General features: G+C 43.2%; 1 protein-coding gene across 2 annotated transcripts in view; it reads right to left on the bottom strand.

Moving 5' to 3' along the window:
- Positions 1-9,916: 9,916 nt before the first annotated feature.
- The window catches only part of PMP22 (peripheral myelin protein 22), a 32,383-nt gene continuing 22,966 nt past the window's right edge, over positions 9,917-19,333 (bottom strand). For both annotated transcript variants that reach the window (XM_055306428.1, XM_055306427.1), the window contains exons 4-5: positions 18,782-18,922; positions 9,917-11,238 (exon numbers count right to left, since the gene is read on the bottom strand). In XM_055306428.1, the coding sequence (XP_055162403.1) occupies positions 11,075-11,238; positions 18,782-18,922 (305 nt within the window). In that variant the 3' untranslated portion in view covers positions 9,917-11,074. The remainder of the gene's footprint in view (positions 11,239-18,781; positions 18,923-19,333) is intronic.

Genomic DNA, 19,333 nt, shown 5'->3' with positions numbered 1-19,333 from the left:
ATTTTTAAATAATGATATATTTATTTATATTTTAAATAATGATATTTTTAAATAATGATAAGCACATTCTCATTAAATTCAGAAAAATAAGATAACAACTACTATCACAGGTCTTATTTGGCATGTTCTGAAAGTGTTAGATGATCAATAAGGTGGTCAAAAAAATTAAGAACTATAAATATGGGAAGAGAAAAAGGGGCACATTATCTCATCTTTCTATTTTTGCCCATGCATTGATTATCTATGTGAAAAGTCAAGATAATCCGAGAAATATTGAAAATAATAAGACAATTCAGCAAAGGAATCAAGTATGAAACTGGTTAGGCAAAGTCAATAGGCTTCCAACATGCCCACAATAACCAACAATAAAATTCAGTGGAATGAAAACCATGCATAAAAGTCAGAAAAACATGTAAATATCTAAAAATAGAATTCATATAAAAGTGTAGGATTAGGGGGCAGCCCTGGTGGCCCAGCGGTTTAGCCCCGCCTTCAGCCTGGGGTGTGATCCTGGAGACCCGGGATCCAGTGCCACCTCAGGCTCCCTGCGTGGGCCTGCTTCTTCCTGTACCTGTCTCTGCCTCTCTCTCTGTGTCTCTCATGAATAAATAAAATATTTTTAAAAGAATGTAGGATCAGTATAAAAAAAGCAAAATATGTTCCTAAAGCATAAACTAAGAACTGAGCGATTAGCATTTATTCATTGTCTGTACATTGTCAGGGAGAGAAAATTCTCCCTCTAACCAAGGTCCTCCAGCCGAACTAAGAATTAAATTTAGATGAGTCATGTTAACAGAAGAAAAAGCTCAAAGTTTTATTATGCATGCACGGAGGTGCAATAATGAAATTGAGACCCAAAGAAATAATGAAAGCAGGCAGTTTTTATACATTTTAGGCAGAGACAGTAAATTTGTGAGAAATGTATAAGATAAGGAAAACAGGTGTTGGGAGTTTTAACAGTAAGAAATTTGGGCTGAGTTAGTAGATTAGCAAAAAGGTAACAAGGTTTGTTTTTACAGCCTTCTCAGCTTTAAACTCCCTATCTGGTGATAAGGATGTCTTTTTACTTCTTAATATATGGAGGGTGTTTTTTTTACACTGGAGATTTATTTCCTGTTTTCAGGGGGATGGAGGATAGTCAAGTGTCCTTCCTACATGGACTGTCTTTTAGGTAATTTCTATTTAAAATAATCAATATGGGGATGCCTGGGTGGCTCAGTGGTTGAGTGTCTGCCTTCGGGTTAGGTTGTGATCCCAGGGTCCTGGGATCAGGTCCTGTATCGGGCTTCCCGCAGGGTACCTGCTTCTCCCTCTGCCTGTGTCTCTGCCTCTCTCTCTCTCTCTCTCTGCGGCTCTCATGAATAAATAAATAAAATATTTTAATTAATTAATTAATCAATCAATCAATCAATATGATAGGGGAGCCTGGGTGGCACAGTCCATTAAGCAGCCGACTCTTGATTTTTGGCTCAGGTTGTAATCTCAGGGTCCTGAGGTCAAGCCCCACGTTGGGGTCTGGGTTCAGCATGGAGTCTGCTTGAGATCCTCTCTCCCTCTCCCTCTGACCCTCCTGCTTCTGCGCATGCACTCTCTCTCACACACACACATAATTTATATTTTTAAAAAATTAAATAATCAATATGACAAAGTGGCCCATTTTGGGGACAGCCTGGCCTTGGCCCCTACAACCTGCACAGGAAGATGTGGATTTTCTCCCAGCTAAAATTTATAAATTTCACATAAACTTTTTCAAGGTAAATAAAGAATTTTTGTTTTCAAAATAAAAGGGCCTTCTTGTACAGCAGCTTATAGCAGATAAATTCCTCTGGCTGGGAACAACTAAAAAAAAATCTGGATAAAATTTTTTCAGTATCTGTTTGAAAGTGTCATTTTGACACCAAGACCACCAGGACGTGAGCCAACAGATCAGAGAAAAGGAAACCCAGTGAGGTGAGCCCACCACAAATCCCAAATTTCCCCATTTGCCAATTAATAAGCAGCAGATCAAGAGGATTGAAAAGCTGTCTGAAAGCAGATGCTAGGGGCAGAAAGACGAAGCCATTTGTAGCACTTGGGAGGATTACAGACAAAACTAGAGGTTCAAGTTTACTAAGACATGAAGGTACATGATTCTGGAGAAAAAAGAAATTGGAACAAGCACACCCGCCGCCCTGAGTTGCGATTCCCCTCCCTGCATTTGCGGTTCTGTGAATGGTACCCTCCCCAACCCTGAGCTCTCAGCAGAAAGCAGGCTAAGAGGGTGGTTTCTAATCAAAACTCCATTTGTATAAATTCCTAAGATTGAGATATTTCTCAGAAGGGCTCAATCCCCTGGGAAACCCCGAGATTATTTTAGTGAAGAAAGATGTTAACTGTTCGTCTTCAACATACTGTCTTGCTTTTGATTGCTCAGAAGGAATAAGAATCTTGTCCCATAAATAAATAAATAAATAAATAAATAAATAAATAACCCAAACCAGGAGAATCAAAGGTGTATTCCTTTTCAAACAGAAAGAACAGGCTCGATGAGAGAACTAGGAACAGCTGGAACAGATGGCAATCACTTTTCCTTTTTATTAACACCTTTATTGAGATGTAATTATCACAGCATACAATCAACCCATTTATTTTTTTATGATATGAATAGCATGCCTTTTATCTTTTATCTTTTATTTTTAATTTAAATGTAATTTGCCAACATATAGTATAACAGCCAGTGCTCATCCCATCAAGTGGCCTCCTCAGTGCCCGTCACCCAGCTACCCTATTTCCCCTATCCACCTCCCCTTCTGCAACCTTTTGTTTGTTTCCCAGAGTTAAGGGTCTCTCATGGCTTGTCTCCCTCTCTAATTTTTCCCATTTAAAGTGTATAGTTCTTGGGTCACCTGGGTGGCCAGTGGTAGAGTGTTTGCCTTTGGCTCAGGTCATGATCCCGGGGTCCTGGAATCGAATCCCAGATCTGGGTCTCTGTAAGGAGCCGGCTTCTCCCTCTGCCTATGTCTCTGCCTCTCTCTGTGTGTCTCTCATGAACAAATAAATACAATCTTTACAATAAAATAAATAAATAAAGTGTACAATTCTTTGTTTTTTTAGTATATTCACTTCTGTGAAAAGATATGCAACCATCAAGACAGTCAATTTTAGGACACATCTATCACTTCAACAAGGAAACATGGTACCTGTGAGCTATGACAAGCCTACACCCCCATTCCCCTTTCCCCAGCCTTAAATAGCCACTGATCTGCTTCCTATCTCTGTCTAGTTACCCACTGTGGACTTTCAAAGAAATTGCTTTGTGGAATATGTAGTCTTTCATGCAACATAAATTCTCCTAGGTTCGCCCATGTAGTAGCATATAGCAGGACATCCTACCTCTTTGTGGACAAATAGTGTTCTGAAAAGTGGATAAATGACATTTTGTTTATCTGTTCATCAGTCGATGGACATTTGGGGTGTTTCTACCTTTTGGCTGTTATGAATAATACTGCTATAAATACCTATGTACGAGTTTCTGCATTTTGCATGTTCATGTCTCTCAGCTATATTCCTAGAACAGAAATCACTACGTCATACGGTTTAATAAACACACTACATCCTTTTAATCCTTTGAGGAACTCACAGAGTGTTTCCTAAACCAGTTGTGCCATATACATTGCCACCATCAGTGTATGAGGGCTACAATTTCTCTCATCCTCAACAACACGTGTAATTATCAGACTGTTTGATTCTAGCTAAACCAGTGGGTATAAACTAGTATCCCATTGTGGCTTTAATTTTCATTTCCTCAATGACTTAGAATGCTGAGCATTTGGTGAGGAAGGAGTAATAGTGTTTACGTGCCATTTATATTTATTCCTTGGACAAATGTCTATTCAAGTCCTTCACTCATGCTTTAATTGGGTTGTCTTTTTTTATTATTGAGTATAAGGGTTCTCTATAAATATATTCTGGATACAGGTCCCATATCAGATACAGGGTTTGCAAATATTATCTTCTATTCAGTGGTTTATCTTTTCACTCTCTTGATGGTGTCCTTTGAAACACAATAGCTTTTAATTTTGATGATGTCCATTTTATTGAATTTTTCTTTTTTGGCTGATGATTTTGGCATCATATCTAAGAATCTTTGCCAAACCCAAAGTCATGAAGATTACTCCCAAGTTTTCCTCAAGAGTTTTATAGTTTTAGCTCTTAAATTTAGGTCTTTCATCCTTTTTGAGCTAATTTTTATATATGCTGTTAAATAAAGGTCCAACTTAATTTTTTTTTGCATGTGGATGTTTAGTTGTTCCAGCCCTGTTTGTTGAAGAGACTATTCTTTTCCTCATTAGCTGACCAGTTGATCATAGAATGTGATCAAGTATATGTGGGTTTATGATATACCATCACAGATATGTGGGTTTACTTCTAGATTTTCAACTATATTCCACTGACCTATATATCTATTGTTGGGCTAGTACTGCACTGTCTTGACTACCATTGCTTTGTGTAGCAAGTTTTGAAATCAGGAATTAGGAGTTCCTCCTACTATGCTCTTCTGCAAGATTGTTTGGGTTATTTTGGATTTTCTGTCATTCTATTTGAATTCTAGAAACAGCTTGTGAGAGGTCCCTGGGTGGCTCAGTGGTTGAGCATCTGCCTTTGGCTCAGGGCATGATCTTGGGGTCCTGGGATCGAGTCCTGCATCGGGCTCCCTGCAGGGAATCTGCTTCTCCCTCTGCCTAAATCTCTGCCTCTCTCTCTGTGTCTCTCATAAATAAATAAATAAATAAAATCTTAAAAAAAAGGAGAATAGCTTGTGAATTTCTATAAAGAAGTCAGCTGGGATTCTGATGGAAATTGCCTTGAAAATATGAACAATTCAGGAGCATTCCATCTTACCAATGTTAAATTATCTGATCCATAAACATGGATATTTTTCCAATTATTTAGATTGTCTTTAATGTCTTCATCACTGTTCTAGAATTCTCACTATAAGTTTTGTACCTTTTTTGATAAATTTATTCCTAAGTACTTTATCTTTTTAAATGCTATCCTAGAAGGGAGAAGAAATGTGTGGGAGATATCAGAAAGGGACACAGAACATAAAGACTTCTAACTCTGGGAAATGAACTAGGGGTGGTGGAAGGGGAGGAGGGCGGGGGGTGGGGGTGAATGGGTGACGGGCACGGAGGGGGACACTTGACGGGATGAGCACTGGGTGTTATTCTGTATGTTGGTAAATTGAACACCAATAAAAATTAATTTATAATAAAAAAAAAAAAATAATAATAATAATAATAATAATAATAATAATACTGTGGGCCAGTGATACCACTGGGGCATACTCTCATCCAAAGATGCACAATATTCTCATGCATAAAACCTTGCTGAGGATGAGTTTATGATCCAAAATTACAAAACGTAACAGGAAAAACTCTTCCACAAGCAAGAGTTGGCTGACATTACAAGAACCCAATAAAAACTTGTTGGTTGAAAAAATAAATAAATAAATGCTATCCTAAGTGGAATTGCATTCTTATTTCATTTTTGAATTGTTCATTGCAAATATAGAAATACAATAGATTTTTGTACATTGACATTTTGTCCTGCTTCTGCTAAATTCATTTATTCTAAGAGCTTTTATTGGATTACTTAGGATTTTCTGTATACATGATCATTTATTTGTAAATAGAGATAATTTTAGTCTTCCATTTTAATCTTGATTTTTTTAACCTAATTTTCTTAATTGTCCTAGCTGAACCTCCAAGGTAATGTTAAATAGAGGTTGTAATCACAGACAGACATCCTTGTCTTGTTCCTGATATTAAAGGGGAGGTATTCAATATTTTTCCAATAAATAGGATGTGAGGCATGGTTTTTTTTATAGATGTTCTTTATTAGGTTGTGGATATCTTCTTATTCCTATTTTGTTGGATTTTTTTATCATGAAAGAGCATTGGATTTTGTCAAATGATTTTTCTAAGTCTATTGATTGAGATGTCATGATTTTTGCATTATTGTACTTTTCAACAACATAATTCCACTTGTTCCTTTTTCATAATTTCCATCTCTTTATTGATATTCTTTATCTGATGCAAATTGTTATCATACCTTCAATTACTTCTTTAATCATGATTTCCTTTCATTGTGTGAACATGTTTATGATGACTACTTTAAAGTCTTTTTCTGATAAATCTGACATCTAGTCTCTCTCATGGACAGTTTTTCTGCTTTTTTTCTGGTGTATGGGTCATATTTCCTGTTTCTTCACATGCCTCATAATTTTTTGTTGGAAACTGGATATTTTAGATAATAAATAAATATATTATAGCAACTCTGGATATGGCTCTCCCTACTCTGCTACTGTTATTCGTTTGTTTAATTACAAGCATACCTCATATGACAGGTCCTGTTTCAGGCCACCACAATCAAGCAAATATCATAATAAAGCAAGTCAAGTGGGTTTTTTTGTTTCCCTATGCATATAAAAATTGTGTTTACGCTACTGTAGTCTACTAAGTGTGCAATGATGTTATACATATGAAACCTAATGGATACACTTTAAAATAATTTCCTGCTAAAAAATGCTACCATCTGAGCTTTGAGCAAATCATAATCACTGGTCACAGATCACCATAACAAATGTGATAATGAAAAAGTTTGAAATATGGCTAAAATTATCAAAATATGATATAATGACACAAAATGACCCAATACTGTTGGGAAAATGGTGCTGATAGACTTGTTCAACGCAGAGTGTCACAGACCTTCAATTTGTAAAAAAATTCAAGATCTGCAAAGAGAAGCACAATAAAATGAGGTATGCTTGTATTCAGTAACTGATTAGATTATTTTAGTGAGATCTCTTTCCTCTCCAGTGTTTAGCCTCTGATGTTGTTCTTCAGGGAAGCACAGCTTTGGAATGCTCATTGTCACCCTGGGATGTCAAGAGATTCAGGAAGCTTCTCTTTCTCTATTTTCCAGACCACATCCCACTGTTAGACCCCATTGATTTACTGCTGGCTTCTCCACTGTTTTCAACAATGTCCTGGGTCATGAACTGATCTACAGGGATGCCTGGGTGGCTCAGTGGTTGAGCGTGTGCCTTTGCCTCAGGTCATGATCTGGGGTTCTGGGATCAAGTCCCACATTGGGCTCCCCACTGGGAACCTGCTTCTCCCTCTGCCTATGTCTCAGCCTCTCTCTGTGTGTCTCTCATGAATAAATAAATAAAATCTTAAAATACATAAATTGATCTACAAACTAATCCAGTCAATCCTTACTCCTTTAAAGGAATAGTTTTTGAAGTCAAGGTTTGATTTTTTGTTCTGATTCCAGAGGGTTCCTTCGATCTGTAGGGTTCTCTTGTTCTCTCCTGCAAACCAACTAGCCTACAGTTTAGAGTGTGTCTTGAATCTCCTCTCACAGTCTTCCCCCAGCACTTCCATTATTCTTGAGAGCACCTTGAGGCTTGAACTTCTTCACTCTTTGGTACAGATGAAGTCTATTCCTTGGAAGGAGAGTAGAAACTATTCTACCCAGGCAAAAATCTTTGAGCCAAGGCTCAGTAAGGTTGGTATAGCTACACAATAAAATACTAATGCAGAATTTTGAAAGAATTAAACTGAGCTCATTGAAAATAATGAAGTATATGCTGATATGAAAAGAACAGCATGATACAGAACAGCATAAGCAGTTTGATCCCTTTGGTATACATTATTTTTTTTAAGTAGGCTCCATGCCCAGTGTGGAGTCCAATGTCAGGCTCAAACTCATGATCCTGAGTGCAAGACCTGAGCTGAAATCAAGAGTTAGACACCTAACCAACTGAGCCACCCAAGTACCCCCACTTTGGTGTACAGTTTTTAAATACTTATGGATTTCTATATATGGGCATTGTCTTTTTTCATGGAAGACATCATAAGCTATGTTTTATAGGTTATCTTTGGCAAGAGACTGGGGAGGGCAGAAAGAGGCTTTCACACATTATTTTTCCCCCTAGATGTCTTTAGGATGTTACAATGCCAAACTATTTTTTTTTTGCCAAAATATTTTTTTTTGCCAAAATATTACTTAGGTGGGGAGATTTGGGCCACTTTTGATTTTCTTTATTCTTACATGTATACATTTTTAATTTTTAGGTAAATATTATAAAGGAAGGTTTATGAAATGAAAGTATACTTTTCAAGGTACAAGCTCCTGAAGTCCCTAGTTTTCCCAATTACTTGTCTCACATGCTCCTGTAGCAATCTGTGCCACCTGACCCCATCTCTCCAAGTCACAAGCAGAGTTAGCTTATCATCATTGAAAACCTGGAAAGGGGGAGGCCTTCCCATCATAGATGTTCAAAGACACAAGAGCACGAGGTGCCTGAAGGTGGCTTTATTCTGGCGCTTGCTCCTCAAAGTGTTGTCCATGGACCAGGAGCATCAGCATCACTTAGGCACGAATTGGAAATGAAGAACCTCAGTCCCCACCCCAGACCTACTGAACCAGATCTGCATTTCATAGGATTCCCAGGTGATTCCTCAGCACACTGAAGTCCTGAAAAGCACTTGACTAGCTCCTGGCTGGTCATCCTGGCTACGCACTGTAATCACCTGCAGGGTCCCTTAAATCCATCAAGGCAGGGTGGGACCTAACACAGACAGAAGGAATCCAAATCTCTGTGGTGGCCCCTGCATGGGAGATTCTAATGTTGGGCCTAGAATTGCAAATTTCCCAGAATAATCAACGTCTCCTTGTGATACACCTCAAACATTGCATCTCTGATAACCACTGATTTACAGAAGGCTTTCTACCTACTGCTCACTATACTAAGCACTTTATATATTCCATCTTTTTTTAATCTCTACAATCCCATAAATTTGGCACTGGCATGTTCATTTTACAGATGAGGAAATGGAATCTTAGAGTTTGAATAGCCTTCTGCAGTTGGTAAGGGGCAGAGAGCAGGTTCAAACCCAAGAAGCCTAATCTATATGTTCTTCATTACAATATAATTGTTTGCCTATGCCTCTCACTAAAATATTACCCTTTGTGATTAAGAGGTATATGATTCCAGGGGCACCTGGGTAGCTCAGTCAGTTAAGCATCCGACTCTTGATTTTGGCTCAGGTCCTGATCTCAGGGTCCTGGGAGCGAGCCCAGTGCCAAGCTCTATGCTCAGCACACAGTCTGCTTGAGATTCGTTCTTCCTCTCCCCTTGCCCCTCTCTCCACACATGGTATTTCAAAAATAAATAAATCTTTTTTAAAAAGTGTATATGATCCTTTCTCGATACCTGATGCCCAGTTCAATGTAGGTACTCAATGAGAATTGGATCAACGTTGAGTGCATCGTGAGCTCAATGTTTTACACACGTGCAATATAATGTCAATGGGTAAAAACATCTACGGGTGAGACACACCCCAGAACACTGGAGCTAGATGACACAGTCGGCCTGTGCCCTCCCTCAGGACCACATCAGGCACTTAGTTGATGCCTAGTAACCTGAAAGTGTGGCCTCAAGTCATCATCATGTAGACTTTCTGCCAAAACATACGTCCCCTCCTTTTACAGGTCAGGGGACTGTGCTGCTCACGCCAACATTCTCCATAGGTTAGGCAAATGCATGACATGCCTCCATGGTCCCCACGTGGCTCATCACAGAAAAGACCACGAGAGAGAGGGCTGAGCTAAACAAACATTCAAGTCCCTTCCAGCCCATTTACAGTTTGTTTCAGCTGCAACTCCCAGGCCTCCCCAATTAGCAGACATCTTGCATAGGCTTATGGGAGGCATGACATGCTCCCTGTAGTCTATAAAGAAAGCCAAGCCAAAGTGCAACCTCGACCATGAGCTCAACCTTGCTCTCTGCTGCAGCTCCTCTCTCCGCTCTGAAACACACATCCCACCCCCACCGAGGTCCCCACAAAATCCCAGGAGAGATCAGTGAGTTACTCTGATGTTTATTTTAATGCATCTTAGTCCACACAGTTGGTATAAAATCAGAAAAAGCAAAGCCGAAAAAAAAAAAGGTCTGGAGTCTTAGCATCAGAAGGGCACCGTATATACATCTACAGTTGGTGGCCAATACAAGTCATTGCCAGACAGTCCTTGGAGGCAGAGAACAGTCTAGACCCAGCTGAGCCCTGGGAATGCGCTGTCCCAGGGGGTCCAGAGGCTTGTCCTCATGCTCCGACCGTAAGAAGAATGTAGGAGCAATGAAGGCTGTGTTTATTATTCATTTATTATTGTAATAACTGCAGCCTAGCTAGGTACAAAAGCAGTTATAAACCATTTATATTACACAGAATTATTCAGGTCTCCATTCTACTTTATGTCGTAAAATCGTTAATTGAATTTCCAGTGAGTAGTTTAGATGATTAGTGATAATAAGGAATGGTAAATACATAGCACCATTTCATAGGTTCGTTGTCACCGATTTCTCATCTAGACGTGTGACTGAGACACCCACCATCAAGGGCAAGTATTCCAAAGCCACAAGCTGTTGTTTTTGCCGAGGGCTCCAGTTTGGGGGTTTTATCCATGTGAGTGGGAGGCTTCGCACGGAGGCCTGGGCAGTGCCCGTCTCTGTGCACAATGCACTGGGTCCCGCACAGTTTAAGGGGTTTTGGCCATTCAGGGGTTTCTACCCACACTTCGGTTTTCTGAATGAGGTGGAGCGGAAGGGAGGTATCTTCTTTCAGATAAAAGGGAAGGGGCAAGATGGAGTTATTGTATGTCCGGGCAAAACAAAAAGAACAAAACACAGAACAAAACTACTGAGCTTGATTATACGGTTAAGATGTCAAGTTCCTTAGCTACGTCTTTAAGATTCAACACAAGGCTGATGGTCAACATAAAAAGCAAACAATACTATGTACATATATGTAAAAAGTGTTATAAATAGGTTTTATAAACCGTAGATATTATATACATCTTCAATCAACACTAACCCCCCCCCCCTCGACTGCTTTCTGTTTGGTTTGGTTTGAGTTTGGGTTTTTTGGCTAGCTCTTTTTTTTTTTTTTTTTTTTTTCAGGTTTCTGGTTTATTTCCTCCCTTTCCCTATGTATGCTCAGTGCCTCAGACCAACTGTCTGGGCGCCTCATTCACGTTTCCGCAAGATCACGTATATGACACCGCTGAGAAGGGCCAGCGGGAAGGCCACCCAGGCCAGGATGTAGGTGAAGCCATAGGCGTAGTCAGAGTTGAAATGCCATTCTGGGTGCCTCACCGTGTAGATGGACGCTGCGCTCATCACGCACAGACCTGCCGAAAGAGAGGGACAAATAGCATGAGGGAGCGGTCACAGTGAGGGGTCACTGTCTACCACCCCAGTGCAGACTCCACAGGACCCTTGGTACCTGCCCCGGCCCCTGTCTGCCCTGGACTCTCTCTCTCTCTCTCTCTCTCTCTCTCTCTCTCTCACCACACACACACACACACACACACACACACATACCATATCGCCCAATCTTTGGCAGACAACACTGTACAAGAAAAGCATATCCAGTTCTGGAAAGAATCTGCTGCCAGATGCAGAATTGAGAGGAGAGGTCTCAAAGATATAGGAACACTGGAAGCAGTCTGCTCTCTGCTTCTGACCTGCGTGCCCCAGACTGACATCTCCAAGGTGCCTTGTCATCTTTCTGGCCCCATTTCTGTGCCTCCAACTGTCACCAATTCCTAGTTGACAGGAGGAGGTGGCCAGCAATGATGTGAGTTGCAAGATAAACCAACCTAGCTCTTTCCAAGGAGATTTGGGTGGGGGAGCCCCTGGAAACCCGCGAGTCGCTCTACAAATGGGTGGTGGCGTCATCTGAACCAGTAAGGTGAAATGACTGCCATTATCTGAGTGGTGCCAGGGCCGGAGCACTGGGCTCGGGGCAGAACCCAGGGCCGCTCAGCAGGACTGCCACGTAACTGATCGAAACAAAGGAATATGGAGAAAAAAGGTGAGGAGGAAGGACAGGATATGGGTGGGAAGCAGAGAGAGTAAACTATCATCGCACTTGATCCCTTCCAATAGTTTCTGGGGCCCAAAGGTTGGTCTGAAGCCCAAAGAGGAGGAGAAGGTCATCGGATACACAGATAAAATCAGGCCCACCTCTGCAGCTGTTTGGCATTAAAAGGACAAGAAAAACCTCCACCTAGAGGCTCTTGAAGCAGACAAGTTCAAGAGTGATGGTCCATGCCCACAGTGACAGTCGGCATCCCCCCACAGGAGGGGGCCCGGTGATGTCAGCACCCCGCCCGGAGCTGCACAAAGCCTGCTCTGTTCACTCTGCTCCCTCCTTGAAAACAGGGTCTGTGAGAGGCTCTGAGTGACTCTATTATAAAGCCAGCATGTTATGTGGGATGCCTGTGGTTCCAAAGCTCCCAACGCCCGAGACCACCTACATCTAACCTCGCTGCTATTTGGGCTGCTATTCCACGGGACACTGCAACTTTGTTTGAACAAAGTGCCTAAGTGGGAATACGTTACATTCACCACCCCGATAAGACTGGCCTTCTCCAAGTCAGAGGAGTGAACTCCCACCGGGTTGGCCCCCGTTGAGAAAGCCACACAATAGTCCTGGAACTATGGCGGGATAGGATCCAGGACCTGCCACCTACAGAAAATGCAGGAGGCAGCGAAGACGCCTGTGTTAGAAGGGAAACCACAGCTGGCAAATTGTCATTGGAGAAAGACAGCCGTTTGGATCTGCCGGGGACAGGCTTCGTTGGGCCTCAGGCTGTGATCCCCAATTCTTTTCCCCCCACAGCTCCATGGCTCACCTTTGCAGAGCGCAAATTTGTGTCTTTAGGAAAGATTGAGACTATCTCTTGGGCTAACCTCATGAGAGCAGGGCTATGGAAAGAGAAATGTGACCAAGGGAAAAGCATGCTAAAAGACCAGGTGATGCTTGTCATGCTGGCAAGGCTTCCAAATGGGCCATCTGGAACAAGAGTTGCGTCGACCAGCTGTGCCCAGATCTCATTGGCAAAAAGCAAACTATCTGTGACCCAGAGGGACAGAGGGAGGCAGGATTCAGAAGTGTGGTGACTGACCAGGGGGCCTAGTTTATATGATATTCGCTGCAAGAGAATCTCACCAGTAAATGAATTTAAGCTTCGCTGCGACAAGCACTGAGCTCAGATCCTGACAAAGCCCGAGAGTGGACACACGCCTTGTAATTACGGTCGTTGGGAGACTGATGTTTTAAGGAATACATTATTACCAGGCTGTCTGCATGTACAGCACGAGAGGTGTCCTGGAAAATAGGGTAGTTGAGGCCACACGGTAGTCCCTCAAATGTCACACACCTGTCCCCATAAGTGGGCTTCCTCAGCCACTAGCAGGTGGGGGCGTGGTGATGAAGGCCCCCACGGGGAAGGTGAGTAAGGTCCTTTCTTCTGGAAGGACCAGAATCTGTTCCCTGGCAGTGATGGGGATGCCCTGGTAGAAGCCTGAGTCCCAGAGGGCAGTCACCTGTAAGTGGTGGCCGCTGACCCTGTCCAGACAACATTGAGCTGCATCTGCAACCACCAAAGCCCCCTTTAAGGGGAGGCCTCAAGTCTCCCTTAACAGCGATAGTCAAACACAGGTGAGCGATCAGACCCCAGAACCTTTAGAAGGGAACCAAAAAGGGGCCAAAGGCAAAGGCAGAAACGGAGGGAATTCTCGACACTTCCTTATCTCCATTCTGTCTGGTTCAGAACACATGTAATGAGTCCCTAGTGTGTGCAGCACTGTCCTAGCTACTGAGGGCACCAAGATGGACAGGACATGGCCCCTAGATTCAGAGGGGAGTGTCATTCAGAAACAGCCACGCCAGTAGAACCTTCCAGTGTCGCATGACATGATTTCAAGAGAGTGAGAGAGAAAGGCACTAGATGATGCCCTGAGAGCATGGACAGGCCCAGAGTCCTAACTGGGGATCCCAGGGAAGGCTGGTGGGGGAGCTGGTGCATGACCTGAGTATACAGGGTGCAAGAGAGTCAGCCAGGTGAAGAAAGGGTGAGAAGGGGGTGCCAGTAAAGGAAGAACATCGGGGAGGCAAGGAAGACAGAGAGGGCTGGGTGGGAACCACCAGCACGAAGAACCACCAGGACAAAAATCTCCCAGAACAGAGCGGGGGCAGCGTAAGGGGAGGCAGGGGAGCCCCCCAGGCCCGGCGACAGAGCCCTGAGCCACACACTGAGGAAGTCGTGGTGAGAAGCACATCGTTGGCAGAGGGGAAACATGATCTGTTGTGTGTTTTAGGAAGATCACTACAGCAGCAGCAGGCGAAACGGATTTAGGGGCAGGGATGAGACAGGGGGCAGGAAGGCACCTGAGTTGGCTTTTGCACACCTGCGGTGGTGTTAGTGAGTGCAAGAAGAGAACAGAAATGGACACAATATCCACCCAGGATGCTACACAGTCCCCCAGGCGGGACTCAGGGCTGGACTGGATCTGGGGTGAGGGGGAGAGGGGGACCCTGGCCTGCCCCCCCGCCCCGGTGGGCTAAGTGAGCTAACTGGGCAAACAGTGGTCTTGGAAGCCACAGAATAAACAGTTGGGAGCAGTGAGAGGTCAACAGAACTGAAAGGCGTGCAGGGGCCCAGCAAGTGACTTGAGCAGTTACAACAGTGATCTCTGCAGAAGCCGTTCATTCGAGAACCTGGAGCACAAGCCAGGGTGAAGTTGGCTAGAAAGTAAATGGTGGGTACGAGGTGCCTCATAGCCTTGGATGGATGAGTGAGCACCTTGGAGGGTCACAAGGTGGGGCAGGAAGAGGCCGGAAGGTCCATTCCACTGAAAAGCGTTGGGCTCTCTATCTGACCTACACAGAACCTTCTCTGCACTGCTGACCCCATTTCCGTCTTCAGCGTCCAAGTGACCCCTGCTGCCTTGAAAGCCACCCACAGCATTCCTGGATTCTGACCTGGGCATGGCCAGGGCAACATTTGGAACAGTTCACCCCTAACGGGGGGGGGGGGGGTCTATAAATGTGGTAACTGGCCGCCACTGCCTTTGAGCCCCGCAGAATAGGGAGGGCGCTGTGCTTTTATTCATCCCCCAAAGTCTTTCATGCTAAAGCCCCCAATGTCTGTATCTATTTGATAGAAGAAACAGAACAAACAGAAAAACTCACTCAGGAGTCTCTTTTTTTCCGTCTTTTCCTCTTAATCACAATAAATACTAACTACACATGTGACCCGCGTTTGATTCTGCCAAGGGAATACAATTATCCAGTCATCCAACAAGTGGGTTATTCAGGGCCTTCTACGTGGTATGCCCGGAGCTTGGTGCTGGGTGTTAAGCAGTGAAATACAGATCAAAACATGTGGCTCTGTCTTTCAGGTCTGTATCTCTATGAATTTCTTGATGCTTTCCCATCGAGTGCAACCCAGCCCAGTGGAGCTAGGGCCAGGGTAACCATTGTCTGAGAACAGATGGGTACCGGTTTTGAAAATAAAAAAGACTCCAGGGGGCAACTGGGTGGCTCTGTGATTGAGCGTCTGCCTTTGGCTCAGGTTGTGATCTCAGGTTCCTGGGATTAAGTTCTGCAGGGAGCCTGCTTCTCCCTCTGCCTATGTCTCTGCCTCTCTCTCTCTGTGTCTCTCATGAAAAAAAATTTTTTTAAAAAGACCCCCAAATCCATATAGAGGATACAATGACTCTTCTCTAAGAAAGAGGTTTAGTAAAAAAAAATAAAAAAATAAATAAATAAATAAAAAATAAAAAATTAAAAAAAAAATTAAAAAAAAAGAAAGAGGTTTAGAAGAATCTATGGCTTATGAATGGGATGAGCTGTCAACAGAGAAATTCTTTGAAGATCTTATAGTGGAATTAGAGATGGTTTGATGGTTTACATGAGTCATTCCCAACCCTGGATGAACATGAGAGTCACCCAAGGAGCTGCCCCACCCAAGAGCTCTTCAGGGATGAAGGCTGAGCACTGGTATTTATTTTTAAAGCATCTTCTTTTTAAAAAGGTGATTCTTTTTTTTTTTCTTTTTGAAAAAGATTTAGTTGAGAGAGAGAAGGAGTAGGAGGAGGGGCAGAGGGAGAGGGAGAAAGAGAATCTCAAGCAGACTCCTTGCCAAGCGCACAGCTGGATGCGGGGCTTGATCCCACAATCTTAAGGTCATGACCTGAGCCGAAACCAAGAGTCAGACACTCAAATGACTGAGCCACCCAGGCACCCCTCAACAGTGATTCTGATGTACAGCTAAGATTGAAAAGCGATGAACTAGATGAAGCCTCTTGACACGTCTCCAGGAAGCAGCCAACCTAAGAAGTATGTAATCAAGGGAAGACAGCTCTTAAATGTGAGGCTTGTGGCTTATTATGAAAAGCAGAAGGGGATGAGGCAGCGAAGCAGGCAGACCGATAACCACACGCAGAGGTGTAATCTAGAGCAAGCAGAGACTGCTCCTAAAGCTACAGTCGGCCTAAGAGCCCCCCCCCACCTCAGCCCTGCCTTTCCCGCATGCTCCTGTGCATGATCTGTGAAGACTGAACCTGAGACCTCCAAAGAGAAGCCAGGCAGAGACAGTGCAGCCTAAAACAGCCACCTGGGAGACTCAGAAGATCTACCAGTGGCTTCCACTCAAAATACTTCGGTACTTTGAAGAAGCACGGGAGTCTCTAAAGGAAGTCCCTTCCTCCTTTAGTCCTCAACTTGAGTGGCAAGGCCCTACACGGCAAGTTCAAACCCGACATTCTGGAGAGCCTGTGGTTGCCAGTGGACTTGCTTTCAGCCCACGTTAACTGGAGCAAACAGTTAGGAACAGAACATTCTCTGGGCTTAAAAATTATGATGGCTACTGTGGCTTGATGTTCCTAATTCATGACAACTTCCTCTTCCAACATGGGCTACTGGGTTGACGAACAGATAAACTGAAAATTGGGTCCCATGAGAGATAAGAAGTGATATTTGAAGGGGAGAAGTGAGGAACAAATCATGTGCTTTTAGATATAGAGAGGTTTTTTAATAGCAGAATTCTAGCAGGCATGAGTTGAGTTCAGAGGAGATTCAAAACAGGACAGATTAGCACATTCACTTTGGAAAAGCCAAGTTTCTGCCTTGGATTTTGTGTTCTGTAGCAACTTTGGTGGATTCTGTATCTCTAACTATAAGGATGTTCCTAAGTGTGTATTGAGTCCATGTGGAATGAGAGGAAGTAGAAACATTCACTTGTTCTTGCATGAGCTGGGCACTCTTGGGTACTCATTATCCTCTCCCGGTCTCAGTTTATTTATTAATAAAATAACACTTGTATAGGTCAGATATAAACATTTTGTGAAATATCTGGTTCCTAAGTCTGGCATGCATCCATTGATGCAACAGATATGAACATCATTTGACTTGATATCAAACCGTAAATAGTAAGCCAAAAAAGAAATCCCAGAATACATTCTAGTTTTGTGTGTTACTTCTGGAAATGGAGTGACCAACGATAGCTCTGCTTCTAACATACCTAGGAATGATACCTTATTCCATAATTAGTGATCTAACAAAATTGGCAACACTCCAGGAGCTTGGCTCTGTATAATAACACCTACGCAAGGAGCAAAGCCCTATTTGGTTTTGAAATCCTCAAACGGTGTATATTGAAATGTATTTAGTATTTAATGATAAGTAGCTGTCCAGGCTAATTCCTTTTTCCAGGAAAAGGTAACTCTCTGGCTTCTAGAAAAGGTCAACATTCAACCTCAGGCCGTACCTTATATAGCCATGTGTAAACCATTCTATCTGCACATCCATCCACCCACCAAGGACATGTGGGCTGTTTTCAACCCTCTGGCCTCCTGAGCACAGAGTGGTGATTCAGCACCATGGACATTCCAACAACCAAGGAAAATAAAAGACAATAGAATAGCCCTTTTGCCTACTCAGATAGCCAGACACTAGAACATCTCATAGTACGTAGATGTACTCTGGTACATATGGAGTTTGTGACTTATTAAATGGACTATAAGATCCACCACATCTACCTCTTATTTCTCTCCATTGTCTACTGACTGAGTCAACTAGTAGTCAACAGACACAAGGATAAGAGTCAATGAAGGAAGATGTCTGTCAGAACCTAGAGACAAAGTTGGAAGATGTCACCTTCTATAATAGAAGCTCCTAGGACTCTGCATATTGTACATATGGATAACCTGTACAGTGGGGGAACTTGAAGGTAATTTTAGGAGGAAGCAAAGGAAACCTCCCATGTGCTGTCACGGCCCCATATTTGGAAATAATGGCATGTTACTGAGGAGTGTCAAAATGAAGAGACATGAGGATGACAACAGTAAATCAAAGCACAGTGGAACCCTGGAGGGGGAATAAAGGAGAGTAAGAATTTGCCATAGCTTCGTCACTGCTCAGAGGGAGGAGACACATACCTGAGAGCAGGCTCAGCAGCACACGGGAGCCACTTTCCATGCCAAAGCAGGGATGGCTCCTCAGGGCAGAATGTAATCTACGGAGACACACCCTCAAGACTGGCCTTTGCTCTACTGATACTCTTTGCATTTACCTCTTATATGTGTCCCAATTGTAGCTTCGTTCCTGGTGATAGGTCTGGCTTGGTTAGGGACCTTCCTTCCAGACTCCCTAAGTCCTATTCCCTATGGATCTCATTCTGTGGAACAGTGGAGAGTTCCCAAATCCTAAGGTGTAGGTATGCACTCAACGCACATAGTCACCCACCTGTACTTTATAAAAACCATCCAAGGTACACTCAAATATCAGTCATTCTGGGGCCGTGTCCCTTTACTAACTGATCATTCCCCAGCCATGGACATGGACAGGCACAGTCTCCCCCATGAACTTCATTTCCAACTTACCAGCAAGGATTTGGAAGACTCCAGTGATGTAAAACCGACCCCCCTTGGTGAGGGTGAAGAGTTGGCAAAAGAACAGGAACAGCGACAGAACACTAAAGATGATGGACAGGATCATGGTGGCCTGGACAGACTGCAGCCATTCTGGGAGGGGAGAGACATCAGGTTAGGAAGAGCTGGCCAGGACCAGGGGAGGTGCTGTGCCACGAGGAGCATGGCGCCTGGTGCACCATGACCCCTGAAAGCCATAGTCCTCCCAGGGGGCAGAAGCCATCTTGTATGAACAGAACTCAGACAATTCACTTTTATAATACATACTTAATTATGGCCATTTTTAAGGAAAGGCTGTAGGGAAATAGCTCTAGTTCCACTCATAGAAGTTAAACTCAAGTTAAAATAAGTCGAACTCCTTCCCAGGCTTTTTCCCAGTGTACACATGTTAGAGGGTCCTAGCCCCACCCACTATCTGCTCTCTTCTTGCCCCCAAAAGGTTTTAAAGGGCTTGCTTAGTGGAACCCCTATATTCCAAGAATAACTGAAAACCACTCTTCAAAA

This window comes from Nyctereutes procyonoides, unplaced genomic scaffold (genome assembly GCF_905146905.1).
Source record: "Nyctereutes procyonoides isolate TBG_1078 unplaced genomic scaffold, NYPRO_anot_genome, whole genome shotgun sequence".
Classification (NCBI taxonomy): domain Eukaryota; kingdom Metazoa; phylum Chordata; class Mammalia; order Carnivora; family Canidae; genus Nyctereutes; species Nyctereutes procyonoides.
The sequence above is the reverse complement of the archived record's forward strand: the minus strand, read 5'-3'. Positions and strand labels throughout refer to the sequence as shown.